The 23,951-nt window shown below is 45.2% G+C and overlaps 1 protein-coding gene across 4 annotated transcripts in view; it reads left to right on the top strand.

Annotated features, from left to right (window-relative positions):
• The window catches only part of LOC144668966 (SWI/SNF-related matrix-associated actin-dependent regulator of chromatin subfamily A member 4), a 75,066-nt gene that overhangs the window by 11,466 nt on the left and 39,649 nt on the right, over positions 1-23,951 (top strand). For all 4 annotated transcript variants that reach the window (XM_078531480.1, XM_078531479.1, XM_078531478.1 and 1 more), the window contains exons 7-18: positions 1,730-1,903; positions 3,548-3,721; positions 4,091-4,258; positions 6,233-6,283; positions 6,953-7,083; positions 9,716-9,773; positions 10,201-10,260; positions 13,370-13,491; positions 13,660-13,810; positions 15,462-15,625; positions 18,420-18,486; positions 18,616-18,726. In XM_078531480.1, coding sequence (XP_078387606.1) covers positions 1,730-1,903; positions 3,548-3,721; positions 4,091-4,258; positions 6,233-6,283; positions 6,953-7,083; positions 9,716-9,773; positions 10,201-10,260; positions 13,370-13,491; positions 13,660-13,810; positions 15,462-15,625; positions 18,420-18,486; positions 18,616-18,726 — 1,431 coding nt within the window. The remainder of the gene's footprint in view (positions 1-1,729; positions 1,904-3,547; positions 3,722-4,090; positions 4,259-6,232; positions 6,284-6,952; positions 7,084-9,715; positions 9,774-10,200; positions 10,261-13,369; positions 13,492-13,659; positions 13,811-15,461; positions 15,626-18,419; positions 18,487-18,615; positions 18,727-23,951) is intronic.

Raw genomic sequence — 23,951 nt, 5'->3', positions numbered from 1 at the left:
TCCGTGTCACCCAACTGTGTCAAAAGGCCGTCTGTCTATGGTGGGCATCGTGCTGCATTCCAATCCTGTGCTCAGCTGCTGCCCAGACAACTGAAGTTTCCAGTAGGAGTGGAAACCTCGTCTGATATTCTCCTCTTTCCTCTGCCCCAGCATAGGGGTACTGAGGCCAATTATAACCCCTGTTGCAGATAAGTGTCAGTTGCGGGTCATTTGGCAGCATTCTAGCTTTTGAGCCAAAATGTTCAAGTCCCACGAGCATATAATCTAGGCTGACATTCCAGTGCTGTATTGAGCGAGTCTTGCACTCAGAGGTGCTGTTTTTTTGGATGAGATGTTAAACTGAGGGCCCTGTTACCCTTTCAGGTGGATGTAAAAAAAACCCATAGCATTATCTGGAAGAAGAGCAGGGGTGTTCTTCCCCAGTATCCTGGCCAATATTTATCTCTCAACCAGAATCACTAAAATAAAATATCTGGCCATTATCACATTGCTGTTTGTGGGATCTTGCTGTGTGCAAATTGGCTGCTGAATTTCCTACATTACAACAGTAACTACATTTCAAAAAGTAATTAATTGGCTGTAAAGCACTTTGGGATATTCTGAGGTCATAAAAGGTGCCACCAGATAGACTGCAGTGGTTCAAGAAGGCAGCTCACCACCATCTTCTCAAGGGAAATTAGGGATGGCAACAAATGCTGGCTTCCAGTGCTTCCCACATCCCATGAAAGAATTTTTTTTACAAATGGTGCTAGAGAAGTGCATTTCAGATTGGAATATTTTTCACTTGTTCTTTTTATAAAAGGGTGACATCAATAAGATGCCAGACACAATGAGTTTTGCTCATTGGTTAGATCCTTACAGAAAACTGGGTCTGACCTTTTTGTTATCTTCAATAGGTTGGGGATTTACTCTGAGTTCCCAAAGGAGTTTACCAAGTGTCTGATTTCTTTTGGAATGCTTTACCTGAGTATGAAAAATTGGTCTCATGCATTCTATGGCTAGTTGGGAGTGCTAGTTACACTCTCAGAAGTTGCAACCAGGGAGACTTTTACATTTCCTATGACTCTTCAGAAGAAGAAGAAGTCATAAGGACTTGAAACGTCAACTCTGTCTTTCTCTCCACAGATGCTGTCAGACCTGCTGAGTTTTTCCAGCAATTTTTGTTCTTGTTTCAGATTTCCAGCATCCACAGTATTTTGCTTTTATCTAGACTTTTACATTGGGTCATTATATCAGTGTAAAAGCCTAGGTAATATTACAAGCCTCCTTCATGAGCAATTGCATTTCAGAATTTAAAATTACGGCAAATTTGCAACAATTCCATTTTAATTTCACAGCACAGGTTGCAAGCAGCTACAATACCTGCATGTTACAACAGGTGTCAACACTGAGCTTGTTGTTGCTCCTGTTCTTAGCAGCACTGCCCACAGGTACTTATGAGTACTGCAGCCATATCTAATCTATTGATTAAAGGTGAATCATGCTTGAGAGGGTATGCTTGACCTGTTAAAATTATGAGCAGTGCACATTTATGGCTTTGGAGCAGTGGGCAATGTCATTATTCACCAGTGCTTTCATCTGTTGACTATTCTGACAAAGCAAACGTTAGTGAAGAAAATGTGTTTTCTACTGTTCTTAGAATGTTTCTTGATGTCAGTCTGGTGTGATGCTGGACGTTGTTCCCTGTCAGTCTGCTTGTGATGAGCTGACCTCTCTGTTTTGTCCTCAGCTCCGTCAGGAAGTGGTGGTGTGTATGAGGAGGGACACAGCCCTTGAGACGGCACTGAATGCGAAGGCTTACAAACGCAGCAAGCGGCAGTCACTCCGCGAGGCACGCATCACTGAGAAACTTGAGAAGCAGCAGAAGATTGAGCAAGAACGCAAGCGCAGACAGAAACATCAGGTACAAGTGTCTTGGGAATTAAATATGTCACACGCGCACTGTCACAACAGCGACTTGCATTTACATCGCACCTTTAACATAATAAACTGTTGCAAGGCACTGTTATGGCACAGCGGATGGTAAATGCTGAGCTGCTCAAATCCCAGAAGGAAACTTGAAACAGCTGCCACAACTGTTTTTGTAGTTTGCAGTTTTATTTTGTGATCCGTGCCTTGAATTCAGTAGTAATAAGTCCACCAAGTCTTAGAGGTTTTTTACAAAACTAAATTAAACATTTATTAATAAAATAAATGATTTTAAGCACATACATGGGTCTACAAATGACTACTATGATAACTCCCAGCCCCCCTAATTAATCTGACTCGCAGTTACACTTCCGTTGAGACAACAGTAAAAACAAATAAATTTCAACAGACCCAGGCAAAGCACACAGTACCCTGGACAGTGATATTCACATTGAATTTTCTTAGCTCCGGTTCCTGTAGACAGCAACTTGATACCTAGAGGCTGGAGGCTTTTCACACTTGCTAGAGCTTAGAGTGCCTTCTGCTTACACATAACCTCAACTCCTTTATACATGTTTCTCCCTTTTCACTGTAAATCCCATTGTTCCAATATGTCTTTGCAACTTTATTTTTTCCATAATATAAATCTTTCATAGCACTCACATTATCAGTAATCTTTGGGAAAAATAAACACACTGTTTGGCTTAGCCTCTTATGACTAGGTGTAACACTTTACCTACTCTGGTTTAGCTAAAAACGTAAATGTTCTTCACGCTGCATATTCTAAAACTTCAGCCATGTTTACATATTTAGCATTTCAAACCTAGCTTCGCTTTTGATAACTCAAAAGCTCCAGACTAGCTGTCTGCAATTCAATTAAAACCCCCACACACACAACCTCAAACAGAGAAACTAATACAAACCCCATTTTTAACCTACCTTTGCAATAAATCACAATAATATTATGAAAATTATTATATTTTCATGACAGGCACTTCACAGGTGCGTTATCAAACAAAATTTGACGCTGAGCCAAATAAGAATATACTGGCACAGGTGACCAAAAGAGGTAGGCTTTAAGGAGCAGGTGTAGGGAGAGAACCCAGAAGGGTCTAGGGAGCTGAAAGCATGGCCAATGGTAAAGCGATGAAAACCGGAGATGCGGAAGAAAGCTGAATTGGTGGAGTTCAGAGATCTTGGAAAGTTGGAGGGCTGGAGGAGACTACAAAGGTAAACTTCTAGTGCCACTGAGGACTGAGGAACTCAGAGAGCAGCAAGGATAGAAGCCCAGTAGGACTCCAGGGAGATCTGATGAACTCTGGTTAATTAAAGGTGTAACTGGGACCCTCTTTTGTGTACCTGCAGGAGATTTTCTCATTGATCTCAAATAGAAATTGTTCAGACATCACCTAGCCTCTAATTGCGGTATTGCCTGGAGCATATCACAGGATATGTCCCCACCATAATGCAACGTCAGGGTGGCTGACAACAAGGCAGTTTTAAAGCAAGGGAGGTAAAATCTAAAAGGAGACCAGAGCAAGGGATTGGCCAATCTTCAGCCTTTCTTTAAGCCTTGTGTTATTTTTTTTCTAAACCCCCCTCAGTCCACTCACTCTACATTGTTTGTTCTTGCTCCCAGGAATACCTCAACAGCATCCTGCAGCACGCAAAGGACTTCAAGGAGTATCATCGGTCAGTTTCTGGAAAAATGCAGAAACTGACAAAAGCCGTGGCCACGTACCATGCCAACACTGAGCGCGAGCAGAAGAAGGAGAACGAGCGCATTGAGAAGGAGAGGATGAGGAGGCTGATGGTGAGCCACTGCCAGCTTGATCCCCCGTCCCTTATTTGATGACTTGAGGATGCTCCACAGCCTTCCATTGCCCGGTCCATGCGACCATTCTTCATGTGTGACATTCAGTCCTGTGGGGTGCACCACCTCTGAGCCTGATCTGCACACGAGCACATGAGGAATCGGGTGGTGGGGATTTTACCCCAGTGTCCAGTGTGCTTCATCTGGAGAGCATGTGCAGAAAAGACGGTGCACAGAATACACGTGGCATATTTGATTTGGGCAGGGATATCACCCGTGATGGCGCTCAGATCCCTGCCGCCTGCAAGAGTGTCATGGCATTTTGTTAATATCTCTCTCTCTCTCCCTCTCCTCTTTCTTTCCCTACAGGCAGAAGATGAAGAAGGTTATCGAAAGCTGATTGACCAGAAGAAAGACCGGCGCCTGGCCTACCTGCTGCAGCAAACGGATGAATACGTGGCCAATCTCACAGAGCTCGTCCGACAGCACAAGGCAGCGCAGGCTGCAAAAGAGAAAAAGAAGAAAAAGAAGAAGAAGGTTAGTGTTAGCCCAGGTGTGGAATGAGCACCAGCAGGGCTGGGAGGTGATACCTAGTGTCAGTGCAGGTCCTAGTCTGAAAAGAAGTGATTTATTTTTGCCTATCATCCCCTTGCTGCTGTTGGGCATGAAGGTGCCCACTACCAGTAAAATAAGCAGCATGAATACGATGCAGACATGTTTATGGAACATAAAGTTATCTCATTGAGAACTAGCTACAGACCAGTTTGTCTCAAAGTCCTCAAGTTTGATGAAAATATAGTAGCTTGAATATTTAATTCCAAGATGGCCTTGTTTAGAAGACGACTCCCCATTCTTTCAGTATGGGGTGTATCAAGCAATGTAAATTGCCATTGTATTTTTCCATTCAGTTATCTCTCTGGTGTTCTCATCCTTCTTTCTATCCACACCCACATCCTTTCCAGTGGGAGTCACTTGATAGTGATTGGAAGTGCCAACTATAGCTGGTTTTCTCCCACCTCAACCAAGGCCAACTGTAGCACTGAGATACATGCAGCCTCACCTATGCTGCAACTCTTATCATTCAAGCTGCATGACCCATGCTGCAATTCTTGTGACCTCGTACTGCAATTCCTGTCACCCCATTCTGCAATTCTATTGACCCCGTACTGCGATTCTTGTGGCCTATGCTGCGTTGGTTGTGCTGTGTAATTCCTGTTGTTTGTTTCTGATGTGTGATTCCTGTTGTTTGTTTCTGATGTGTGATTCCTGTTGTTTGTTTCTGATGTGTGATTCCTGTTGTTTGTTTCTGATGTGTGATTCCTGTTGTTTGTTTCTGATGTGTGTTTCCTGTTGTTTCATTATGCTGTGTGTTTCTGCTTGCTTGATTGTGCTGTGTATTTCCGGTTGCTTGATTGTGTTGTGTGTTTCCGGTTGCTTGATTGTGCTGTGTATTTCCAGTTGTTTCGTTGTGTTGTGTGTTTCCGGTTGTTTGATTGTACTGTGCGATTCTGGTTGTTTGATTGTGCTGTGTAATTCCTGTTGTTTGTTTCTACTGTGTGATTCAGGTTGTTTGATTGTGCTGTGTGTTTCCAGTTGTTTGATTGTACTGTGTGTTTCCGGTTGCTTGATTATGCTGTGTGTTTCTGGTTGTTTGATTGTACTGTGTGTTTCCGGTTGTTTGATTGTGCTGTATAATTTCTGTTGTTTGATTGTTTCTGCTGTGTGATTCAGGTTGTTTGATTGTGCTGTTTGTTTCTGTTTGATTGTGCTGTGTGGTTCTGGTTGCTTGATTGACCTGGATGTTTCTGGTTGTTTGATTGTGCTGTGTGATTCCGGTTGTTTGATTGTGATTCCAGTTATTTGATTGTGCTCTGTGATTCCGGTTGTTTGATTGCGCTGTGTGGTTCTGGTTGTTTGATTGTGATTCCAGTTGTTTGATCATAATTCAATATTTTGATAGTGATTCCAGTCATTTGATCACATTTCTGGTTGTTTGATTGTGCTGTTTGATTCCGGCTGTTTGATTGTGATTCCAGTGTTTGATTGTGATTCAGGTTGTTTGATTGTGATTCTGGTTGTTTGACCATAATTCAGTTTTTTGATCATGATTCCAGTTGTTTGATCGTGTTCCCAGTTGTTTGATTGTGATTCCGTTTGATTGTGTTTCCGGTTGTTTGATTGTGTTTTCAGTTGTTTGATTGTGTTTCCGGTTGTTTGATTGTGTTTCCGGTTGTTTGATTGTGTTTCCGGTTGTTTGATTGTGATTCCGTTTGTTTGATTGTGATTCCGTTTGTTTGATTGTGTTTCCGGTTGTTTGATTGTGATTCCGTTTGTTTGATTGTGATTCCGTTTGTTTGATTGTGTTTCCGGTTGTTTGATTGTGTTTCCGGTTGTTTGATTGTGCTGTGTGATTCCGATTGTGTCCTTGTCCACCCCCTCCACACCTCTCTCCCCCCCCCCCCACCCCCACACCCTCCATTTCACTTTATAATATTTCTTTCTTCTCCACAGAAGCAGGAAAATGTGGATGGATTGGGTTCTGCCGTTGGTCCTGATGGTGAGGTGAGTGATTGGAGATTTTGTCGCCTAGTGACAACGATACAATACTGGACTAGCAACTGGGAGATCAGAGTTGAAATCCCATTATGGCAAGTTGTAAAATTAAATTTTGTGAATTGATATGTGGACTGGCATAAAATATAAAGCCAACTGCTTCGATATCCTTCAAAAGTGGGAACCTGTCACCCTGACATCTGACTGTAGTCGTACTACCTGTGGTTGACTCGTGGTACCTCTGAAGCAGCCAAGCAAGACCCTCTATTCAGGACAACATCAACCTGAGAACAGATGGAAAGAACTGAGTGGTGAAAGGAAGTGAGTTGCTCGTTATCTGGAATTTAGCACTGAGATGTGTTGTCAGGAATTATTTCATCACATAAATGGTGCAAATCTGGAACTTCCACCCTGCCTCCCCAAAAACATGCTGTTTAGACAAGGGTTGTCAGTTGAAAATTTCAAAATTGATATTGATAGATGCTTGTTAGGCAAGGGTCAAACAGACTTGAGGGGCTGAATGGCCTCCTGCTGTCCAATGAAAGGATAGCTTTTAAAATACCCAGACCCACAGCATAAGAAACAAATGAGTGAATTGGCTGATTTGGTTGGTGTCCCTGATGAACTTAGGGCAGCAGGAAAGTGATTTATTTATTGAGAAATGTTCTCTACCTTCAGCTATTGGATGAGACCAGCCAGATGAGCGATTTGCCAGTGAAAGTGATTCATGTGGAGAGTGGCCGGATTCTAACCGGTGCTGAGGCACCAAAGGCTGGACAGCTGGACACCTGGTTGGAAATGAATCCCGGGTAAGCATAGCACACTGCATCTCCTCTGGCTGCTGAGGAACTTCACTACGCCGAATGCAAATTACCTCTTTCTGCAGCCTTCTTCTTTGGCTAACCATCGCCACTGCTGCTTTCCATCAGCCCTCTGGACCAGGCATGGCCTGGGAGTAGTGTTACTGAGTGACTGAGTAAGCCTGCTGTGGTGGGCTAGGAGCATAGAAGCTGGATTCGATCATGGCTGATCATCCACTTCAATGCCTTTTTCCCACATTATTATCCCCATATCCCTTTATGTCATTGGTATTTAGAAATCTCTACTGTGAACATACTCAATGACTGAACTTCCACAGCCCTCCGGAGTAAAGAATTCCAAAGATTCACAACCATCTCAGTAAAAGAAATTCCATCATCTCAGTCCTAAGTGGCTTCCCCTTTACTTTGAAATTGTGTCCCCTGGTTCTAGACTCTCCAGTCAGGGGAAACATCTTACCTGCATCTACCCTGCCTATCACTTTAAGTGTTTTGTAGGTTTCAATGAGATCACCTCTCATTCTTCGAAACTCTAGAGAATACAGGCCCAGTTTCTCCAAGTTCTCTTCATAGGACAGTCCCGCCATCCCGGGAACAAGTCTGTTGAGCCTTTGTTGTACGCCCTCCATGGTAATAATATCCTCCCTAAGGTAAGGGGATCAAAACTGTACACAGTATTCCAGATACTGTCTAATCAAGGTTCTATACGATTGAAGTAAGACTTCACTACTCCTGTAGTCAAACCCTCTTGCGATAAAGGCTAACATTCCATTAGCCTTCCTAATTCCTTGCTGCACCTGCATGTTAGCTTTCAGGAACTTATTGACGAGGATACCCACGTCCCTTTGTACATCTACACTTTCTAATCTCTTACCATTTAAGAAATACTCTGCACATTCGTTCCTCTACCAAAGTGGATAACCTCACATTTTTTCACATTTTATTCCATCTGCCATGTTCTTGCCCACTCACTAAGTCTGTCCAAATCCTCTTGAAGCTGCTTTACATCTTCCTCACAACACACATTCCCACCTAGCTTTGTATCGTCCGCGAACTTGGAAATATTACATTTGGTTCCCACATCCAAATCGTTGATATATATTGTGAACAGCTGAGGCCCAAGAACTGATCCTTTCGGTACCCCACTAGCTACAGGCTGCCAATGCGAGAATGACCTGTTTATCCCTACTGTTTGTTTTCTGCCTGTTAGCAAATCCTTAATCCACGCCAGTATATTACCTCCTATCCCATGTGCTTTTATTTTGCTAACCAGACTCCTGTGAGGGACTTTATCAAAAGCCGTCTGAAAAATCCAGATATACTACCTCTACCGACTCCCCTTTATCAATTCTGTTAGTAACATCCTCACAAACTCCTGACAGGTTCGTCAAACATAACTTCCCATTCTTAAATCCATGTTGCTATGTCCAAGCAGATCATTATTATCCAAGTGTCCATTTATTGCGTCCTTTAGAATAGATTCTAGCATTTTCCCTATTACTGATTTTTTTTTTCTCTCTCCCTTCTTAAATAGTGGGGTAACATTTTCTACCATCCAATTTGCAGGAACAATTCTAGAATCTATAGAATTTTGGAAGATGATCACCAATGCATCCACTATCTCTTTAGCTACCTCTTTCAACAAAAGAGGCTGGACTGCTCCTATTAGTGATGCCCTCTGCTCCCAGTATTTGGTCAATCATAGTGCCAAAATCTTTAAAAGGGTGAAAACTTAGCATTTATATAGTGCCTTTCACGGCCTCAGGAAATTGGCTTTACAGCCAGCTAAGTACTTTTGAAGTGTAACCAGTGTTGTAATGTCGGAAACAAAACAGCCAATTTGCATGCAGCAAAATCCCACAAACAGCAGATAATGGCTAATCTGCTTTTGTGATGTTAGTCGAGGGATTAAATATTGACCCAATACATTGGGGAGAACTTCCATGCTCTTCCTTGAATTAGAGGCCATAGGATCTTTTGCATCCACCTGTCTAGACAGACAGGGCTCAATTTAATGTCTCATTCAAAAGATGACAACTCTGACAGTGCAGCTCTCCCTCAGTACTGCACCGAGAGCATCAGCCTAGATTTTTGTGCTGAAGTCTCTGGAGTGGGACTTGAACACACAACCGTGTGACTCTGAGGCAAGACTCCTACCACTGAGCCGCAGCTGAGACTAAATTTCCATGGGGAAATGCCAGGTTCACTTACATGGATGGGAAATCCAGACCTACAAATCCTTTAGATTCCTGAGATGCTTCTGGAATAACTCGGGGAAATCCGTGGGTTAAAGAGCAGCACTTGATGTGGTACTGAGGCATGGAAACCCACAAGTGGCAGGCTCAAACCCGGATCTGTATCATGTTAGCCGATCTCGGTCAATGGAGTCCTCCAGTTAGATTCAGCATCCCTGGACCAAGGAGAGAAAAAATCGGCTAGGATTTCTCCCACCTCAGTGCTCGTGTGGAACAAAACCAGGATTGGAAGGAACAGGAGCAAGGTGCCCACAAATCCCCCATCTCCATCACCTTCCCCAAACATGGGAAACATGGGATGCTCACTGGCTTGATACCCCCCCCCTGCCAGTTCTCTATCTAATGCTTTTGTCATTTCTCCTGAGCAGGTACGAGGTGGCTCCACGCTCCGACAGTGAAGACAGCGGCTCTGAGGAAGAGGAAGAGGTGAGAGCAAAAAGAAAGGAAGCACAACCTGTCTACTGAGCAAATGGACCACAGGGAGCATTATAACGGGAGTCACTCCCAGTCGCCCAGCCCAGATTATTCTTCCAGTTCTTTTACATTTTCATTACTTATTTTAAGAACCACAGATGATATTAAGCTGCGTAGTGCTAAAGGCAATAATCATAATCTCACTGGGCCTCACTTCCTGGTATTGACACAGTTGCTTTATCCCTTTTGTCTGGGCAACATTTTAAAGTCTCCACCACAGTTTTACACCTTTTGTCTTTAAAATGAACCAGCAGACAAAATGGGGAGGGCTGTTTGGGAAAAGTTGCCAGCTGGAGCCGGGCGACTGCAAACTGTTGATTTTTTTTTGGATGCAGTGCTTTTATTTTTTTTTCATGAACTGTCTTTAAAATCACGTCAGGATACGACAGACTGGAGGCTGCTAATCATGTCGGAGGACAGGTCTCGTTCGGGACTGCTGGTAAGCATATTAGAACAAGCGTAAGGGTTGCGTGAGTTTTCACGTTGCTTGTGAACGAACTGGCTAATTCTGCCCTGGAATGGGAGGGGTGGTGACCCCAACCCTTTTGCTCCAATCCTGAGGGCGGTGACTCTCGCTGGGTACAGTTTCCTCACTCACCAAGCACCCTCTGATACCTTAACCAAAATGGCTATTCTACAGGGTGGTGGGGGAGAGAGAAATACAGAGTCAGTACCATTTCTGATATCCTCCGCATATCTAACAGTTTGCGCAGCTTTTAAACTTAGAATGGCCTAATGTGTCCCCATCTGGTGTCCATGCTTGCTCTCCGAAAGGAGTACAGGCTGATTATTTTCCCCCCCATCTCTAATCCAGGGCCACTGAGGTGGATTTCACTGCTCTATCACTGAAATAAGCTATCTGAGACCTGTAACTTGAACCTCAGACCTCCTGGCCTATATGGCAGGATACTACGTATGGCACTATAACCATTGAGCTACCAGCGGAGTTGGAAAAGTTGAGTGCTTTAATTGGATTTGTCCCCGATCCAGCATGATCCACCCCGAACAATTAATGGCTCAAATTGGACAACATTATTCTCAACAGAAATTTGTTTCTCTTCCTCACTAATAACTCACCTTTTGACTTGCTTAAGCATCCGTAAGATATAGGTACAGTGACAGTTAAGAGTGTGAAGTCGTGGGGTGAAGGACTGAACTCCCCCCACCTCCCAAGTCTGTGCTACTCAGGTAGTGAGAAACCCCATTCGTGTCCTTTAGCCACACTTGTGTGTGTCTTCTAGTAACCTCCGGCAGCAATGCCCGAGGAGACCCAGAAGCAAGTTGCCTAACCACTAGGTCACAAGTAGGTGAAAGGGAAGAGGGCAGATCGGAAGGCAATGCAACACGTTGAAAAACTTGTATCTTTCTATCCATGTGTCTTTTATTATAAACTCATCAAGAATCTTTGAATATACTCACATTTATATTATTGAGCGTGCCAGCACTGACCCTACAGACTTAAGCTGAACTTGGCGGGGGTGGGATGGAGGGGAGACCTTTCATCTCTGGGACCTGGATGCAACCATAGCCCAGACTGCTGGGATGAGAGCGTGCTGCCTGCTAGAGTCCCTGTGGATATCGGTGGTGAAACTAGTAAAACTAGACAGCGGATGTGGGAAATTAAAATGTCTGGCACAGTAATAGGATTGTTCACCAGACATGGGATTGAGGCAGAGGAGAAGGAGCTCACACCTATACCTGTTGGCGTTCGGAATAAGAAGACTTCAGTTGCCCAGCACTTGCCATCTCCACTTGATGTTTCTTTAAAAACGGCACCTGGTGAATCCTGTGCTATTTTAGAGTGAATTGCTCTACATGAGGAGCCCACCTGTTCTGTCCACATCTCCCCTTCTCCTCCCCTCCCCTGCATTTTCTCTCATTGCAATCTGCACACTCCCTGCTTGCCCTTTGTAGGTTAGTGCTGCTCACACCCAGTTGACCTACTGAAGATGCCAGTTTTGAATTCACTCCCCTTCCACCACTTCCTAATCCCTCACTTCAAATGGTCCTTTTTTATAAATGATATGGAGATATTTCAACAACAGAGGAGGTGATAGGTTGGGCAGGCAAATGGAGTATTGAGCTACCCCTGCCTGAAATGTATTGGTATCTATCTATTCGTAAAGTCAGTAGCCTCGATGTCAGAATTAAGCACTGGCTGAGTGTTACACAGATTTTACACGGCAGCAGTCAGCTGTTGGTCTTAATAAGTGCCCCAAAACCACTCCCTAGCACAGCCTGGCAACTTGTGCTGTCCATGTCTTGTCCTATGTCTAAAACCTGTGGGGAGGGTGTGCATGATGCTACTTGCAGGCATGCCTCCTGTTGGCAGTTCCCATTGCTCACAGAAAATCCCCTGCACTGTCGATGCACGCTATGCAGTGGGGTAGGGGAACTCTGAGCTGTTTTCCCAATAGCCAGTCAATGTACAGTCTAGACTTGCTATACATCCTACCAACTCCACTCCCAAGAGGCAAAAAATGGGGAGTCAGGATTAGTGAAATCCTGTTTTTAGCAATCTGAAATGTGCTTGTTTAAAGGCTGGTGGAAGCAGATTCAATAGTAACTTTCAAAAGGGAATTGGATAAATACTTGAAGGGAAGAAAATTGGCGAAGCTGTGGGTAAACAGCAGGGAAAGAGGATAAATTGGATAGCTCTTTCAAAGAGCTGGCACATGAACAATGGGCTGATTGGCCTCCCTCTGTGCTGTGTGATTCTATCATTAAAGTTGGTCCTGCAATTTGAAGCTGGTGGGATTAGAAGCTTAAAGTGAGACTGTTTCACAGTGCTGTCTTTCCTGCTCTCCAAAGGACTCAGTTCCAAGGTGGCATGAGCATTACCTGCCTCGGTGAAGTAGCTGTTCTTCACCTGTGATTTTGGGCAGTGAGTGATGGCGAGCTGCTCAACCATGTGGGCAGCACTGGATCAGTCATCCCTGTCCAGCATCCACACCCCAGCATTTTCCCGCAGGTGGTCACTGGAGCAGGGTCCTGGCTGGTTTAAGGAAATGGACTTCCTCATGTCTTTCCTACCAGTACTTGTAGCAACCTAACCACAGCCTGAGATGGGAGCTTACCCAGTGTAGGCCAGAGCTCAACCGTGGGATGGGATCTTGCTATGTAGCTGTAACCCAGCCCCCTCCTCCAAACCACCAGGGCAAACGGAGTGCGAGCTTAACACTTCTGTGCTGCTTCTGATGCTGTGAATTTTCCCCTCCAAATCATGCACCATCCCAGCTTGGAACTATATCACCACTCCTTCATCATTGCTGGGTCAAAAAGCTGGAACTCCCTTCCTAACAGCACTGTGGATGTATTGACGGTTTAAGAAAATGACCCACCATCACTTTCTCAAGGGCAACTAGGATGGGCAATAAATGCCAGCCTTGCCAATGACACCCACATCTCAAGAATGAATAAGCAATAAAATAAGGTAATCGAATGGAAAACTGGCGTCATGCATTACATGAGGGTCACTGCTTGGGTCAGGCAGGTGCCTGGGTGAGGTAAACATCCTGATCCATTTATTTCATCTGCTTTCCGTTCAGGAGGAGGAAGAAGAGGAGCAGGCAGCCCCACCAGCACAGACTTCTGCACCCGAGGAGAAGAAGAAAATCCAGGATCCAGACAGCGAAGAAGTGTCTGAGCTAGACGCAAGGCAGATCATAGAGTAAGTGCAGCAATATGAGAGGGTGGGAGAGAATTGGTCCAGAGTTGAATGTGAGGGAGGAACTGATCTGGAGCAGAATGAGAAAGGAGATTTAATATGCGGCAACATATGACTGGAGAGATTTTCTTTATTCCAAAAGTTGTGACTGGAACTAATTATATCTTGTAGGAATGCTAAGCAGGACGTGGATGATGAGTACAGTGCACCGCTATCTAGTATACGTGGTCTGCAGTCCTATTATGCAGTGGCTCATGCAGTGACGGAGAGGGTGGATATTCAGTCCACACTACTTGTGAATGGTTTACTCAAGCAGTATCAGGTAAAGGACAGCGAGAGGCCATGTTCCACTGGCTTTTCTTTAATGTTGGCACAGTCTTGTAATATCATTAAACCCCTTCCCTGGTGGGTGTATCCCAGGTGCTGGATGTGCCACGTAATCGTAGCCAGCTCCTGATTCCTGGGTGCACTGCTGCAGAAAAGCACTTAGCAAACATCAGGTCCTTGTGCAAAGATAAACCTGAGAGGGGGACTGGATCAACATGTAATGACCCTTTCAGAGTGTGTAGTCTGACCAGTAACTTTTATTGAGCAGGTCAGCAATGAGACCTGCCTGACCAAGGTGGCCATAGAAATAGAAGAAGGCAAAACAAGAAACAGCTTACAGCACAGAAGGAGTTCATTTGGCCCATCATGTCTGTTCCAGCTCTTTGAAAGAGCTATCTAATTAAGCCTAACCCCCACCCTTTTTCACTGTGCTAGAAATTTTTCTCCTTCAGTTGTATATATCCAGTTCCCTTTTGAAAGTTACTACTGAATCTGCTTCTGGCACCCTTTTCAGTCAATGCATTCCAAATCATAACAAATAGCTGTATATAAAAAAACCTCCTCATCTCGCCTCAGTTCTTTTGGTAATGCCCTGTCCTTGTGGTCTTCAAAAATGATACCAGGACTGAAAGATTATAACTATCAGGAAAAACTGGGCCTCTTTCACCAGAAAAAAAGAGACCTGATTGAAGTCTTGATGATTATTATATGGTTTGCCAGGGTGGGCATAAAAAATATTTTCACTTGTGGGAAAGACCAAAACTAGGGGCCATCACTAATAAACACAACAGGGAATTCAGGAGAAACTTCTTTACCAAGAGAATGGTGAGAATTTGAAACTTGCTACCACAGGGAGTAATTGAAGATCATAAAAGATAGGAGTAAACCATTCAATATGATCAGGGCTGATCTAATTGTGGCCTTAACTCCATTTTCTTGCCAATATCCCAAAACCCTTGTCTCCCTTGTCGATCAAAAATCTAACTCAACCTTGAATATGTTCAATGACCTAGCTGCTACTGCTTTCTGGGGAAGAGAATTCCAAATTCTAATGACCCTCTGAGAAAAGAAATTCCTGCTCATCTCCATCTTAAATGAAACCGTGCCTCCTAGTTCTAGATTCCCCCACGAGGGAGCATCCTCTCAGCATCTATCTACCCTGTCAAGTCTCCTCAAAATTTTATGTTTTAATAAGATCACCTCTCATTCTTCTAAACTCCAATCAGCATAGGTCCAACTTTTCTTCATAAGACAAACCCCTTCAACTGAGAAATCAGCTGAGTGAACCTTCTCTGAACTGCTTCCAATGAAAGCATTTCCCTCTTTAAGTAAGGAGACCAAAACTGTACACAGTACTCTAAGTATGGTCTCACCAATGCCCTGTGCAGTGGTAGCAAGACTTTCCTACTTTTACACTCCATCCCCCTTGCAATAAAGGCCAACATTCTATTTACCTTCTTAATGACCTAAATTAATTAACTGCTCCCAGGATAATCCTGACCCAAGACCCTCCCTGCCGTTCCTGTATGTTGATATGGTGAAGTGAAGATGGATAAGAGGAGGCTTATGTGGAGAAAAATACCAGCCACGGATCATGGCCTGTTTCTTGCTGCACCTTCTGTGTAATTTTATGCAATTCTATGCAGGTTAAAGGTCTGGAGTGGCTCGTCTCGCTGTACAACAACAACCTGAATGGAATCCTCGCTGATGAAATGGGCCTGGGAAAGACCATTCAGACCATCGCTCTCATCACGTACCTCATGGAACACAAACGCATCAATGGACCCTTCCTGATCATAGTACCTCTCTCGTAAGGAGAAAACCGTTCACATCTCTACCTCCCAGAGGCTGAGGACGCAATGTTGGCCAGGACACCAGGAGAGCATCCCCCGTTCCCATTCAGAGAAATCCTTTACATCATCCTGCACCGGTGGAACTGATGGAGCCTCAGTTTAACACCTCTGCTCAGAGCGTCGGAGGGAAAGGACTCCACGGTTCTCCCAGATCCTATGGGGAAGGGGGAGGTAATTTTGACTTAGCTCTCCAGGTGGGAAACCAACGGGATTTGTTGGAATGCTGAGTTTACACCCTGTCCCAATATTGACTTCAATGCAGGGTAAAATCGGGCGGGGTGTGACACCGGGTTCCATCTGACTCCCATCAGTTTCCCAACAGGTGGCCGAATTGGTTAAAATCTCCCCCACGGTCAGTACAATCTAGAATAGTCAATGCAGAATCAGAGTTGGAAAGAGCAAGGGTACTAGTTAATCTTTTGATTCATCGACACCTTTTCAACCGATACCATGAAATCCTTTTCCTCCCTCATTCTTAGCATAAATGATAAACTGAGGCTCCATCTGTTCCACTGGTGCAGAGCAGGAGAGCTCTCCCAATGTCCCAGCCAACATGCCTCCCTCAACCATCACCGCCAAATACTGCTGTGCGCATAAAGGCTTGCAAACGATGGTTACTTCTAAGTAGCTCGTTGTCTGTGAATCTCTTTCAGAAGTTTCCAACGCTGTATTAATTTTAATTGTTTGCTGTCACCCTTTTGATCTGCTTGACTTCAGAAAGCAGTTTCTTACTGCTCAAGTTCCAAATTGGTTAATGTACGTTTCAAGCATTTTACTACACTCTGTATGCATTCTGTCCCTGTGAGAGGCAGAGCAGAGTCTTATTTATAAAGCTCACATGCTGTTAACACCCTACTCCTTTTATAAATCACCATCACCAAACAGGGCAGAGACCATTGTACCCACAGGCACACTTGAGCACAAGGGCACATTGCCGCCCAGAGGGCAGGAGGGGGAGTCTCGCTCTCATTCTCGATTAAAATGTGGTGCAAAAACAGAGAGTGAAGGTTGGGCATATCCCAGGGAGGGAGTGTCACAGTCTGGTTACTCCTAGATATTTTTGCTGCTGAGTCAGTAGGTCGAGTGTTTAAGTCCCACTCAAGGAGCTTGAGACCATAATCCAGGCTGACACTACCAGTGCAGTACTGAGGGAGGTGCTGCACTGTTGGAGGTGCTTTCTTTCAGATGAGGTATTGAACTAAGCTCCGGTCTTCCCTCCCAGGTGGAACATGGCATCACTAAAAAGCAGATGATCTCATTGATGTATATGGAGCTTGCTGTGCACAAAATTGGCTGTTGAATTTCCCACAATACAGCAGTGACCACACTTCAAAAGTAAATTGTTGACTGTAAAGCACTTTGGGATGTCCTGAGGTCATGTAAGGCGTTATAGAAATGCAAGTCCTTTCCTTTCCTGCAGCCACTGGTTTTGGAATGGCTCTGATGGAGGAGAGAGAACAGGATCTGATGGACCTCTGCTGAGCGAGAGGGAGCAAGCTCTGATGGAGCTCTGCTGGAGGAGCGGGAACTGATGGAGCACTGCTGGAGGAGAGGGAAGAGGCTCTGATGGAGCACTGCTGGGAGAGAGGGAACTGGCTGTGATTGAGCTTTGCTGGAGAAGAGGGAACTGATGGAGCTCTGCTGGGAGAGAGGGAACAGGGTCTGATAGAGCTCTGCTGGGGGTGAGGGAACAGGCTCTGATGGAGCATTTCTGGAGGAGAGGGAATAGGCTCTGATGGAGCTCTGCTGGAGAAGAGGGAATTTACTCTTATGTAGCTCAGCTGGAAGAGAGGAACAGACGGGCAGAGCTCTGTTGGAGGAGACGGAACAGACTCTTATGGAGCTCTGCTGGAGGATAGGAAACTGATAGGAGCTCTGCTGGGGGAAAGGGAACAGGCTCTGATGGAGCTCTGCTGGAGAAGGAACTGATGGGAGCACTGTTGGAAGAGAGGGAACAGGCTCTGATGGAACTGCTGGAGGAGAAAGAACAGACATTGATGGAGGTATGCTGGAGGAGATGGAACAGACTCTTATGGAGCTCTGCTGGAGGAAAGGGAACAGGTTTGATGGACCACTGATGGAGGAGAGGAACAAGCTCTGATGGAGCTTTTCTGGAGGAGAGGAATAGGCTCTGATGGAGCTTTTCTGGAGGAGAGGAACAGGCTCTGATTGAGCTGTTCTGGGGGAGAGGAACAGACTCTAATGGAGCTTTTCTGGAGGAGAGGAACAGGCTCTGATAGAGCTTTTCTGGAGGAGAGGAACAAGCTCTGATGGAGCTGTGCTGGAGGAGAGGAACAGGCTCTGATGGAGCTGTGCTGGAGGAGAGGAACAGGCTCTGATGGAGCTTTTCTGGAGGAGAGGCACAGGCTCTGATGGAGCTGTGCTGGAGGAGAGGAACAGGCTCTGATGGAGCTCTGCTACAGGCGAGGGAGCAAGCTTTCACCCAGCTTCTCAGACAGGCAGTTACAAGGGGGGAGGAGGTGCAGGGAAAGGGAATTTTTCTTTTAATGTCGTGAACACGGAGAAAAATATAGTTTCAGAACTCAGCATGAATTAGGAGTGATTCCAAGACTGTACTTTAATCTCTGGGCTTGGCTGGGTCTAAGATAAACCTTTTACCTTTTGACGTTACTGTCCAACTGATATTCAACATAAGATTCCAGCCCTGCAGCCATCGCTCTGTACAATAAAGACCCAGTAGTTTCTGTGCATTAGTGCTCACCTCAGTAATGATCCCAATTGTATTTACAGAACGCTGTCAAACTGGGCCTATGAGTTTGACAAGTGGGCGCCATCAGTCTCACGGATCTCATACAAGGTAATTCCATCTTCAGGTTTGATGATCTGATTTTGTGCACTGGATATTTCGAGGCGACCGGGTGATTATTATTGGCTCTGCAGATGCAATCGGAATGAGTTTTATATTTTCTGTTCTTCCTTCTTTCAGGGTTCTCCTGCAGCTCGAAGGGCCTTCGTTCCTCTGCTTAGAAGTGGGAAGTTCAACGTTTTACTCACCACCTACGAATACATCATCAAAGACAAGCATGTTCTTGCCAAGGTGAAAGTTTCCTTTCTTGCAGATTTCTCTTTCCCCTACCACCCAACTCAGCAAGACCCTGACTCATGCTGAGATACCATCTTGTGGTTCCTCCCCATACATCCACCTTGACCCAACTCCCCTCCAGTTTGGACCTTACTCAGTTACCCATTCTTATGTGAGCCCAGACAACAAGATACCCCAGTGTCTAATCCAGTATCCCCAATACCAGATCTCTTGCTGCCCCAGTCCCTTTCTTCTTTCCCCAATCAATAGCCCACTGTCCCTGGTACCCCAGTGCCTAACTCACTGCCCCTGGTACCCCATTGTCTTACACAGACGCAGATACCCCAGTGTCTAACCCACTGCCCCTGGTACCCCAGTGTCTAACTCACTGCCCCTGGTAGCCCATTGTCTAACACACAGATGCAGATACCCTGGTGTCTAACATACTGCCCCTGGTACCCCAGTGCCTAACCTGCTGTCCCTGGAACCCCAGTGTCTAACCCACTGCCCCGGTACCCCAGTGACTAACCCACTGCCCCTGGTACTCCAGTGTCTAACCCACTGTCCCTGGTACCGCAGCGTCTAACACACAGACGCCGATACCGGAGTGTCTAACGTACTGCTCCTGGTACCCCAGTGTCTAACCTGCTGTCCTTGGTACCCCAGTGTCTAACCCACTGCCCCAGTACTCCAGCGTCTAACATACAGATGCGGATACCTCAGTGTCTAATGTACTGCCCCTGGTATCCCAGTGTCTAACCCACTGTCCCTGGTATCCCAGTGTCTAACCCACTGTCCCTGGTATCCCAGTGTCTAACACACAGACGCGGATACCCCAGTGTCTAACACACAGACGCGGATACCCCAGTGTCTAACACACAGACGCGGATACCCCAGTGTCTAACACACAGACGCGGATACCCCAGTGCCTAACACACAGACGCGGATACCTCAGTGCCTAACGCACAGACGCGGATACCCCAGTGTCTAACACACAGACGCGGATACCCCAGTGTCTAACATAATGCCCCTGGCACCCCACTGTCTAGCCCACTGTCCCTGGTACCCACTCCCCCCCCACCCCACCCCCATGTCTAGCCCACTGCCCCTGCTACCCCACTGACTAATACACTCTCCCTGGAACCCCAGTGTCTAACCCACTGTCCCTGGAACCCCAGTGTCTAACCCACTGTCCCTGGAACCCACTTCCCCCACCCCACCATGTCTAACCCACTGCCCCTGCTACCCCACTGTCAAATACACTGTCCCTGGCACCCCAGTGTCTAACTCATTGTCCCTGGAACCCCAGTATCTAAGACACTGTCCCTGGAACACCAGTGTCTAACCCACTGTCCCTGGAACCCCAGTATCTAACCCACTGTCCCTGGAACCCCAATGTCTAACCCACTGTCCCTGGAACCCCAGTATCTAACCCACTGTCCCTGGAACCCCAGTGTCTAACCCACTGTCCCTGAAACCCCAGTGTCTTAGACACTGTCCCTAGAACCCCAGTGTCTAACCCACTGTCCCCAGAACCCCAGTATCTAAGACACTGTCCCTGGAACGCCAGTGTCTAAGATACTGTCCCCAGAACCCCAGTATCTAACCCACTGTCCCCAGAACCCCAGTATCTAACCCACTGTCCCCAGAACCCCAGTATCTAAGACACTGTCCCTGGAACCCCAGTGTCTTAGACACTGTCCCTAGAACCCCAGTGTCTTAGACACTGTCCCTGGAACCCCAGTATCTAACCCACTGTCCCTAGAACCCCAGTGTCTTAGACACTGCCCCAGGAACCCCAATGTCTTGGATACTGTCCCTGGAACTCCAGTGTCTAACCCACTGTCCCTGGAATCCCAGTATCTAAGACACTGTCCCTGGAACCCCAGTGTCTAACCCACTGTCCCTGGAACCCCGGTATCTAAGACACTGCCCCGGGAACCCCAATGTCTTGGATACTGTCCCTGGAACTCCAGTGTCTAACCCACTGTCCCTGGAACTCCAGTGTCTAACCCACTGTCCCTGGAATCCCAGTAACTAAGACACTGCCCCTGGAATCCCAGTGTCTTAAGACACTGTCCCTGGAACTCCAGTCCTGAGTTTTTTTCACTTCATATTTTTATCCAATTCCCTTTGAAAGTTACTGCCGAATGTTTCCACCAGCTTTCGGGCAATGCATTCCAGATTACTACTTGCTGCGCTAAAAATAAGTCTCATCTTGGCTCTGGTTCTATTGCCAAACCACCTTAAATCTGCAACCTCCACTAGATACGGTTTCTCTTTATTTACTCTGTCAAAATCCTTCTTAATTTTGAGCATCTCTATTAAATCTGCCCTTAAGCTTCTCTGCTCTAAAGTGAATGACACCAGCTTCTCCAGTCTCTCCACATAACTGAAGTTCCTCATCCTTGGTACCATTCTAGTAAATCTCCTCTTCACCCTCTCTAAGGGCTTGACATCAATTGGACACAAAGCTCCAAATGGGCCTAACCAGTGATTTATAAAGGTTTTAGCATAACTTTCTTACTTTTGTACTTAGCTTATAAAATGGTGATTCCGTATACCACCTTAGCAGCCTTCTCAATTTGTCCTGCCACCTTCAAAGGTTTGGGTACTTACGCCCGCAGGTCTCTCTGTTCCTGCACCCCCTTTGAAAATGTACCATTTAGTTTATATTGCCCCTCCTCATTCTTCTTACCAAAATCCATCGTGTTACACCTCTCTGCATTAAATTACATCTGCCATTTTATCAGTCTATTTCCTCCTGAAGTCTGTTACTATCCTCCTCACTGGTTATAACATTTACCAACATATGAAATAGGACCCGAAATAGGCCATTTGGCCCCTTGAGCCTGCTCTGCCATTCAATAAGATCATGGCTGATCTGTTTGTGTTTCAAATTCCACATTCCCACCTACCTTTGATTCCCTTGCCTAACAAGAATCTATCTACCTCTGCCTTAAAAATATTCAATGACCCCCACCTCCTCCACCTGCTGATGCAGAGAATTCCAAAGTCGCACAACTCTCTGAGAGAAAAAAATTCTCCTCATCTCTGTCCTAATTTTAAAACAGTGCCCCCTAGTTCTGGACTCACCCACAAGAGGAAACATCCTTTCCACGTCCACCTTGTCAATACCATTCAGGATCTTATATACTCCAATCAAGTCACCCCTCACTCTTCTAAACTCCAGTGGAAACAAGCCCAGTCTGTTTAACCTTTCCTCATAAGACACCCGCTCATTCCTGGTATCAATCTAGTAAACCATCTCTGAACCACCTCACAATGCATTTACATCCTTCCTTAAACAAGGAGACCAAAAACTGCACACACAGTATTCGAGATGTGGTTTCACCAATGCCCTGTATAACTGAAGCACAACTTCCTTACTTTTATGTTCAATTCCTCTTGTAATAAAGGATAGCATTCCATTAGCCTTCTTAATTACTTGCTGTACCTGCATACTAACTTTGTGACTCATATAACACCTAGATCCCTCTGCATCAGGACCCAGAGACTTGTCAGTCCACAGCTCCATCAGTTTGCTCAGTACTACTGGTGTAATTTCACCAAGTTCCTCTCTCCCTTCCACCTCCTGATTTACAGCTATTACTGGAATCATTTTTTATATCCTCTATAGTGAAAACAGAAAATATTTGTTTGTTTCTTCTGTCATTCCCTTATTATCTACTATTAACTCCCCATTGTCACTCTGTAGGGGACCAACACTGACTTTACTCTTTTCCTTTTTAAATACCTTTTGAAACTCTTGCTATCCATTTTTACATTTCTAGCTAGCTTCCTCTCATACTCAAATTTCTTTCTCCTGATTAACTTTTTAGTCATTCTCTGCCTTTCTTTATATTCTGACCAATCCTCTGACCTGCCATTCACCTTTCAGCACTTATATGCTTTTTCCTTAAGTCTGATGCTTTCCTTAACTTTTTTAGTTAACCACGGATGATGGGTCCTCCCCTTAGAATTTTCCTTTATAGTAGGAATAAACTTATTCTGAGTATTCTGAAATATCCCCTTAAATATCTGCCACTGCTTCTCTATTGATCTATCCCCTAGCCTAGTATCCCAGTTCACTTCAGCTAACTCAGCTTTCATGCCCACATAGTTGCCTTATTTAAGTTTAAAATATTAGGCTCCTCTCCCTTTCAAACTGGATATAAAATTCAATCATATTGTGGCCGCTGCTACCTAACGGTGCCTTTACTCTGAGGTCATTAATTAATCCTGTCACATTACAAAATACTAAATCTAATATAACCTGCACTCTGGCTGGTCCTAGAACATGCTGCGCTAAGAAACTATCTCAAAAACATTCTATGAGCTCCTCATCCAGGCTACTACTGCCCATTCTGATTTTTCCAGTTTATGTGTAGATTTAAATCACCCATGATTATTGCCATCCCTTTATCACAAGCACCCGATATTTCTTCCTGTATACTTTTGTATACTTCCTTGTCCTACATTGTGGTTACTGTTAGGGGGTCTATAGACCATTCACACTAATGACTTCTTTCCCCTACTATTCCTCATCTCCACCCAAACCAATTGTACATCCTGATCTCCTGAACCAAGGCCCTCTCTATTGCACTAATGCTATCCTTGATCAACAGTGCTAGCCCTTCACCTTGACCTAGCTTCTTGTTCTTCTTAAAATATCATATACCTCTCAATATTCAGGACCCAATCCTTGTCCTCCTGCAGCCACGCCTCTGTAATGGCTATCAGATCATATTTATTTACTTCAATGTGCGCTGTCAATTCACTTTGTTATGAATGCTACGCGCATTTAGACACATAGCCTTTATTTTTGCTTTTTTTGTTATCTTTGTAACATCTAGTCTTGACTATTGGTGTATTCTTAGGTTTTATCTCTCTGTCCTTTCCTGCTCTTCTATGACCCTCGTTTCCCATATTACTATTATGGCCTCCTGCCTTGAATCTATGCCATGATCTACCCAAGCTTGATCCCTCAGCCCCCTTGTTTAGTTTAAAGCCCTCTTTACTTCCTTAGTTATGTGATTCCCAAGAACACATGCCCCAGCACAGTTCAAGTGTAGACCATTCCAACGGTATAGCCCCAGTTCCCCCATTACTGGTGCCAGTGGCCCACGAACCGGAACCTACTTCTCCCAAACCAGTATTTGAGGCATGTATTGGCATGTATTGTCCTATGCCGATTTGCACGTGGCTATTTGGTACCTAGCTTCTCATACTGAAGGAGG

The sequence above is a fragment of the Cetorhinus maximus genome, chromosome 28 (genome assembly GCF_964194155.1).
Source record: "Cetorhinus maximus chromosome 28, sCetMax3.hap1.1, whole genome shotgun sequence".
Lineage (NCBI taxonomy): Eukaryota > Metazoa > Chordata > Chondrichthyes > Lamniformes > Cetorhinidae > Cetorhinus > Cetorhinus maximus.
This window is presented reverse-complemented; position numbering and strand designations above follow the sequence as displayed.